The 8092-nt window shown below is 38.1% G+C and overlaps 1 protein-coding gene across 1 annotated transcript; it reads right to left on the bottom strand.

The window, feature by feature from the left end:
- Positions 1-3252: 3252 nt before the first annotated feature.
- On the bottom strand, positions 3253-7788 carry LOC111335761 (ubiquitin-conjugating enzyme E2 N). The gene is made up of 5 exons (XM_022941758.2): positions 7647-7788; positions 7406-7507; positions 7143-7287; positions 5695-5835; positions 3253-4173 (listed from the first exon to the last, which is right to left on the bottom strand). Exons 1-5 carry the CDS (start codon positions 7677-7679, stop codon positions 4136-4138), a joined length of 459 nt encoding a protein of 152 aa, XP_022797493.1. The 5' UTR covers positions 7680-7788; the 3' UTR covers positions 3253-4135.
- Positions 7789-8092: the final 304 nt, after the last annotated feature.

Genomic DNA, 8092 nt, shown 5'->3' with positions numbered 1-8092 from the left:
CTCAGTGGTTCGCAAACGCTGAACGAGGAAGTCGCTTACTGCTGTGGGAAGATGTTTCCAAGCCTCTGTGCACTTTTGATGTGCTGCAAACGGACACTACATTTTTAGAGATGGAATTGTGTAGCTATGTCAATAATGGAAAGTCAGTTGAACACAGGCTGGTACAAGTTGAGCGTTAAAAACTCATTTTGTTGCAAATAACTGTACAGTTACTGGAATTTAAAACGTCAAAAGATTTCTTTGTTTTGATTGGTTTTCACAATCGTTAGCTTTAGAATTATGGAAGGAGATCCAATCTCTTATTGGAAAAGGTATGGTAGTTTGTTCACTTGGTATCCAAGTTGTCTCTGGGCAAAATATTTTGAATTTTATTTGTCCTTGAAGTAAGTCATGTCTCCGTTATATAGCTAACTAACAACAATTTTATTGTTGTGAACGAAAGGAACATTTTATATCCCATTTTCCTCTGTTGTTAAACTCAATAATATGAATTATTTCACTAATTTGTCGAAAGCCCACAGTTGTAGCAGCAAATGATATTAATACCGTCAATGGATGTTATGTGGTGATACAGAAAAAAAAAGAAACAATTGAAAATAGTTTGCGTGCAGAATTTCATTGAAAGACAAAAACACAATACGGGACAACCCCACTTTTTAGGAACTAGTTATTCGAAAAAGCGAGTTCATAAGGTTATTTGATGAAATTTCAAAAGATTTAAGGTCAGTATGTAGTCTCGAATTTCTCGGTCATTTTGTTTTACAAAGGCACTCAAGGGCATCGAATAAACTAAACATATTCTAACTCCTATTCCGATAATATATCGGCAGAGACAAATTTCGCTTAGTACAGGGAAATAAACATGTATAGAATTCATGGTTTCCGTGGAGAGACTTATCAGAAACAATGATCTCAGCCATAGCTGAGAAAATGTTGCATCACGTGGTTCTTGAAGGAGATGCATGCTCCAGAATCAAGTGCGGCCTAATAACGCTGGTAACTACATTGCCATCTTCATCCGGTCAAAAAAGCTCAAGATTCTCACAGTCCCATGATGCTACACGCGTAAGAACATGTGCGCATGGGGTGTAAATACTTCGCACAGCATGATTTACTGTATTTGCTTTCCGCGAATTTCGGCCTTCTTGTCTCCCGAGCGGTAATCAAAAACAGGTTGTATCAAATCATCAAATCATCACTCAGACCGCACGCTGGAAACAAGGTAAACTATGGCTCGTCTATATCGAAAGTTACTCAGGTCAAAACATGATATAAGAAAATGACCATAGATAAGTATAGTTCCCCATTCCTTCTGAAGAGAAATTGTTCGGATCCTCAAAAGTTTGGAATGGCCACAACAAGACCAAGAGTTGCTTCCTGATCGTGAAAGAAATGGCACATCGTACGTCGTTGGAAAAGATGATTTAGAGAAAAAAAAAAAACGGTCCAAACCTGCGGTGCAGAAGGAAGAGAAACCGTGTCAACATTGCAAGATTTAAAGACAAGCCGTCCACCCGGGTTCCAAAAATTTAAGGCCTCGCTTGGTTCTCCAAACCTGGATGAAGGAAGAGGTCGCACTGCAGTTGTGGAAAGATATTTTTAAACCTTTGTATACTGGCGATTTTCTCAACTGAATTGATTCGGGACATTTAGAAATGTAGCGTGTCTATACAAATTATCTAGTCATGGACTAGATATCCAAAGGGACAACATTGAACTTTTTTGTGGTATCAAAAAAAAGAATGAAACGTTGCCATTGAATGTCAATAAGAGGTAAAATGTGCAGGATATAGACTCATTTGTGTTGCTTTGTTTGCTTTTGGGGAGCATTTATTTTCCAATTCCACCATCAAAATATGATTTGACCCAAAAAAGTTTTGATGCAAAATTGATTTGATTCGGCATGAAACGATTCAGTAACCATGACACATTTGCTCAGGGCTAACACTGGATAAGTCAGCTTTAGAAACTCTGTACGGTGGCCAACATACATTATCAACTCAGTAGCTCATGGATAAAAGCAAATTATCGCGAAGAATAAATGTCTAAACAGATTTGCTGACAAGGTTACCTCGCTTCATTTTAGAATTTTGGTGGAGAGATTCACAAAAGCGTCGCCGAGATACGAACAAAAAAAGTCGCGCATTTCAAGCTTAAGGTGTGTTTAGGATATCATGCGTATATTTATCGTTTATAGATGGGCAAATATTGCAAATTTTTTTTCGAACAACCTTAAGTAATTGAAAAATAATTTTCGAGTAAATTAATTTTGTTTGTTAAACCAAATAATCCGTTTGAGTTACATTAGCTGAATAACCAAATATTTTGCAAACTGAGACGTTTGAAATTCAACGTAGTAGGCACTCCTGCTTTTGTTGTTTTGCTTTCTTAGTTAAATTTTGATTTTATTGTTATGAGTTGATCCTTAAGAAATTGATGGAGTTTCTTGCCATCTAAGGATTCGAGAAGCGTAAGCAATGCGCTAATTTGGTAATTTTCAGTGAAATTATGCCGAACAATTTAGAACAACATCGTTTGGATTTTAACTAATTGGCAAACAATTTTCACCTGAGAGTATCTGACTCGCAATCAATTCGCCAGGGTAAATATGCCAACTCAGGTTGACATCAAATTAAAGAGACCGGCATTGCACCATCAATTAGCAACCAATTAGTAACTTAACCATGAGTAAGGCGAAGACAATAACGGCCACTGGAGCCTCATTAGTAATTACTAAGAACTTGTGAAGCTTTCGCCACAACTCTGACGTAGTTTGTTACCATAGTAATTAAGATCCACCGAACGGAATTCGCTGGCGAGCTATCGCTTGCGCTGAGATGGACGAACAGCCATCATCCACATCCACCATTACTTAACTTGATTTTTAACTATATTTTCTTAGGTCTGGGTCTCCGCTCTGAATGCAAGAGCTCCGCTGATTTCAAAATTCTGACTTCAGATTAAGTTTTCTTCATCACAATCTTTTCCTGTAAAAATCGCGAAAGTCAATTCTTGCGAAAGACGCTTTATTCCAAAATAGCGAAAATTGAGTATCCTAATGTCTTCACATGAAGTAGCCCTTTCTGCTTCTTTTTTAAATATAAATCATTTCAAATTCAAAAAGTATGATCAAGGCAAAGAGGGACATGTAATTAATATAGACATAACAGTGAATAAATTAAGCTCCTTGATTGGTGCTAACTTGTGATCTATTAGAGCTAGCATAGATGCAGAGATGAGATCACCATTAACAACATTTTCCTTCTTTATTATATAAAACAAAGAGATTCTATGTTTCTGTGCTCCTTTTCAGTAATAGATCCAAGAAGACATCAAAATACAGTAAGAGTATTAGTGACACAGCTGGCTGCATCTTGTGTGCAACTCATTTGTTCTTTCCACATTTTGACAACATCTGTGATCCACTACAGCACTGGTACAACACAACATTTAGTCTACTTGTTGAATAGACATTACACAGAAGACGGCTTTTAATAACCCTTTAACTCCCTGAAGCGATTCACATGAAACTTCTCTCTATCATTTCCATAAAATTATCCAGCAAACATGTAATGAGAGTATCCAAACTTATCCAGTAAAAGTGGACATCCTAATCTAACACCAAATTCTCATAACTCATCTATAAGGAAATGTGTAGCAGCTAGAGGGGAGAATCAACAATTGGATCTAGGGAGCTAGAGGGTTAGGGAAATGGTTCTTAGATAGTGATTGGTGGCTAACACAAGATGACTTCTAATGGAACAAAAACAATGGGCAAAAAAATTGGAGATGTTTGAATCACCTTCAAAAATCTGCAACATGTCACTGCCATATACTGCTGCAAAAAATGTCCTCTAGTGCATCATTTGACACATCATTTTTAAAGCAACAACACTGAGTTAAAATCAGCAACTGAACACTGGGATTCTGTATCTTCAGCTTTGGATCTACAATTTACAGTATATGACCGTACTATATCTAGTGACTATGGATAAAATTTTATACAAAAAAAAAACAGTTTGGGACTCGTCTTGAAAGAATAAGCACCACTTGCATAAACTGTGGTATCAGCTTTGCACAGCGTTCAGCAACAACTCATAGGAAACATGAACATCCAACAGACATATTCTAGTTTTTAATTTTGTATAGCATAGGTTTTTGTCCACTCCCTGGCTGCAATAGAATAAACAAAAACAAAAAAAAGAATTTTATCAGTATAGTCGTAGTAAGACAGATTCAGAGAACGAGGAAGAAGGCTAGTTGGGAAAGGGGAAGCAAATAAATCATTCATTTAGTGTTCACCCCTAGACTCCCAGGAGTAACCAAGAAGGAATTTTTCCCTAAAATATTAATACAATTTCAAGCAGACAAGTAATAGGAATATAGAAAAGTACAAAGCAGGGGATTATTGGTTGATCCCAAACCAAATTCTCTAAAGTGACATCATAAGAACTATATAGAAGACAGTGAGGAGAATTTTTAAATGAGATCTTGAAAGCTTAAGGGTTTATCCTCTCACTTCCACATTTATCCTGATTTCTCTTAACTGTACACCATATATCAGGGCTTGACACTAACAACAGCCAACTAGCCACAGACTAGTAGAAATTCAGTTTTGGCTAGTGGTTTTTTGATTTCCATTAGCCAGTTTGGCTAGTAAACAAACTGAAATTCTCGTAACATCTTAGTTGTCACTAGCCAATTGGCTAGTAAGTTGAAAAGTTACTGTCGAGCCCTGGTAGTGCTGAGAATCCCTGATTTACTCTTCCCACGCCTTCTTCTCTTCACCTTCCTGCTGGACAACATATTGATTTTGTAAATATATCTTATTAACCAAGCGTGAGGGCCGTACTGGGAGAATATCGGCCCGAGGTCTTGACAGTATGGACCGAGCGCAGCGAGCTCCATACAGAAAAGACCGAGGGCCGATATTCTTCCAGTACGGTCCCGAGCAAGCTTGGTTAATAAGAGAATTATTGTACGACTGAAGTTCAAAGGGACACAAGTGCGGTATCATTCGGAACCATTCGGGACAGTGCCCAGTCCAATACTGAGAAAATATTGACCAGCAATAGAGCATTTTGATTAGTTGATTTTAGTTATTGGCCCTCTGACTGCCTGAGTCGTGTAATAAGAGAAATTATTCACTAGTCTCTGCTGGGAATGAAAAAGGTAACAGCATAAAAAGGGGTTGTGGTCACTCTTAAAGAGTACATTAAAAAATTAAACTCTAAAGTTTGTCTTGCAATTCACCCTTCAACTCCCAGAAGTGATTAACATATAACTTCTTCCTATAATAACTATACATTATTCAACAAGCAGGTAATGAGAATACTCCAACTTATCAGGTAGAGGTTGTTATCTTGTTATCTCCATTGGAGCCCTGGCTAAACTGGGCAGAATTAGTGGAGGAATTGAAAGCACTCCAGAAGTAGATCGATTAAGTCATATCTATATTTAATGGTATGATAATGTCAGATAACAGGGCTCGACACTAACAGTAGCCACAGACTAGTAGAAATTCAGTTTTGGCTAGTGGTTTTCGATTCCCACTAGCCAGTTTCGCTAGTAGTAAACAAACTGAAATTGCCATAACATCTAAATTGCCACCAGCCACTTAGCTAGTAAGTTAAAAAGTCAGTGTGGAGCCCTGGTTAAGAAATCTGAAACAAAGGATATCATGTTTATACTTACCAGTAACAAGAGCTTCACTTTCATTTAATTTCCACTTTTCTGCAACATCATTAGCCAAAGGATCATCTGGGTTTGGTGCACTAAGAAGAGCTTGGATGGACAACAGAACTGTGCGAATCTGAAGAGCGGGGCTCCATTTATCTATTTTTTAGAAAAAAAATTCAAGCAGTTGTTGAAGTGAAGGTATGTCCAGCTAACAACTTTAATCCATCAGGACTGTGGTCTAGCAGTGCCCAGTGGCCCCTGGCACCTTACTTTTGCTCTTGGGCAACTCAGGAATTTTTGTCTTTTCATAAAAAGCATATGCTGGGAACCCTGGATTTCACAGTTTTGGAGCACTAGGCTCCCTTCAATTTTTCTTAGGACACAGCCTAGATCCATTCCTATACAATAACTTTGTTTTGGAAATTTTTATACATACATGCATGAACAGAGAATGCACCAGTGCCCTCTACCTACAATAACGGTTGCAATTACTCCTTTGACTCCCAGGAATGATTAGCAAGTAGCTTCTCTCCATCATTTCCATACATTACCCAGCACACCGGTAATGAGAATACTCAAACTAATCAGGTAGAAGTCATTATCTTGATCTAATACCAAATCCTCGCTGCTAACTTACAGATAAATGTGTAGCAGCTAGAGGGGAGAATTAAGAGTCAGATATTGGGAGTTTAAACACGAAGGCACGCTATAAAAGGAGCCTTAGGTCCCACTGGACCATTTGTCAATCAACTGTCGTGTGATGTAGAACTCTTAGAGTCAAGTCAGCAGCTAATCCAAAGCCGTGATCAGTGGGCACAGTCCTCAAAATTGTTTTATGTCTTTATCACAATACAAGAATTTTTGAGATTTGTATTTCCTTTCTCCAATGGAAACTGTCTTTATTTGTGGCGGTAAATTTGAGATCGAAGTAGGTGGTTCGCATGTTACCTCATGCCACCATGCTGGTGGAAGTAAACAATAGATATCTCATTAGCTCTTTTTGTTTGTCTACCAGCATTTGAATTTGACCCGCACACCTCAACGATAAGTGACAAATGAGCCTAGGTCTTCCCAGGGAAGACTTCCTTATATAGCGTGCCTTAGTGTTTAAGTAATGATGCATGACTAATTAGGCTGCAGTACCAACAAAGAAGTTTCCAGTCAGTTTTTCCCATAACAAACAAACACACAAAAAAAGTTTTTTAAAACCCATCAATAAACAAGTTTATATGAAAATAGAACAACTAGCGTTAACCTAAGAGTAACTAAATTTTCAACGTGTTTTTTTAAAAATAGAGATCAACTCTGATCGCATTTACAAAGTATTTCATTGATTAAGAATCACTGCTGATCTTTTAACCATCAGAAGCCGCAGCGATCAGTAAGAAAGATACGTTACGTAAGTCAGCGTCTTTCGGAAAAATGAAACGTGAATGTGCATTAAATTTTAATCGGCACCGTACCTTTAAGAATATCCAAGCAGATTCGTCCGAGTTTGTCCACATTAGGGTGGTAAATTTTCGTCATAAATCGAACCTTGGGTGCAGCCATTGGGTACTCCTCAGGCAGAAAGAGCTCTAGCTTAAATTTCCCTCCCTCGAATGGAGTCTAGTATCCGTAATCGCAGAACAGAACGATTAGCACATAGAGAATTTGGATTAAAAAAATACACGACTTCGTATCAATCAAACTCATATAGAACTGAGATCAAGATAAAGTCAGTTACCTCAGCGGGACCATCAATGACGACATTAAAGTATCTAGCGTTATCATCAGCTGGGAAAGCTGTTATTCCAGGCACTGGCTCTGAAACTAAACGTTGCGTTTCCTGAAGAGAAACAAAAAGCGGCTTTTTCAGAATTTTGGGATTTCATAGCTGAGGCTACAGTTAACAAGATCTTGGCAAAAAAGCATCAAAGTTCATCATATTTGCTATTCAGAAGCGAAAGAGTGCCGTAAAAACTTACCTTTATAATTCTTCGCGGAAGTCCGCCTGCCATGTTACCGCGACTTCTAGCTGATATTCACCTGGAAGTTTTGTGATGTTCCAAAATGGCGTATCGTCCTTCGTCCTTTGATGAATGCTGGCTCTGTGAGCCCGCAGTACATAAACCCGCTTTTTTTTTCCTTCCCAGTATTCCTCGACCGCGTTAGTTTTTTTCCCTTTCGTGTGAGGTCAGAAGCAGTATGATTAACTTTCAATTCCTCTCCCCAGCTTTTATTCATGACATGATTATTATTTGTTGCAAGGGGAAAATATGGGACCCGAAAATGGTTACATGCTGGCATACATATTTCTTTGAGAAACTTGTTAAATAATATGTCCAAGATTTTTATAGGTTTGCAGCTGATCCCATCCCCTCCCCACCAAAAAAAATCGCCTGCTCACGAAATCCTTGTATTTCATTCCGAG

The sequence above is a fragment of the Stylophora pistillata genome, chromosome 5, assembly GCF_964205215.1.
Source record: "Stylophora pistillata chromosome 5, jaStyPist1.2, whole genome shotgun sequence".
Lineage (NCBI taxonomy): Eukaryota > Metazoa > Cnidaria > Anthozoa > Scleractinia > Pocilloporidae > Stylophora > Stylophora pistillata.
This window is presented reverse-complemented; position numbering and strand designations above follow the sequence as displayed.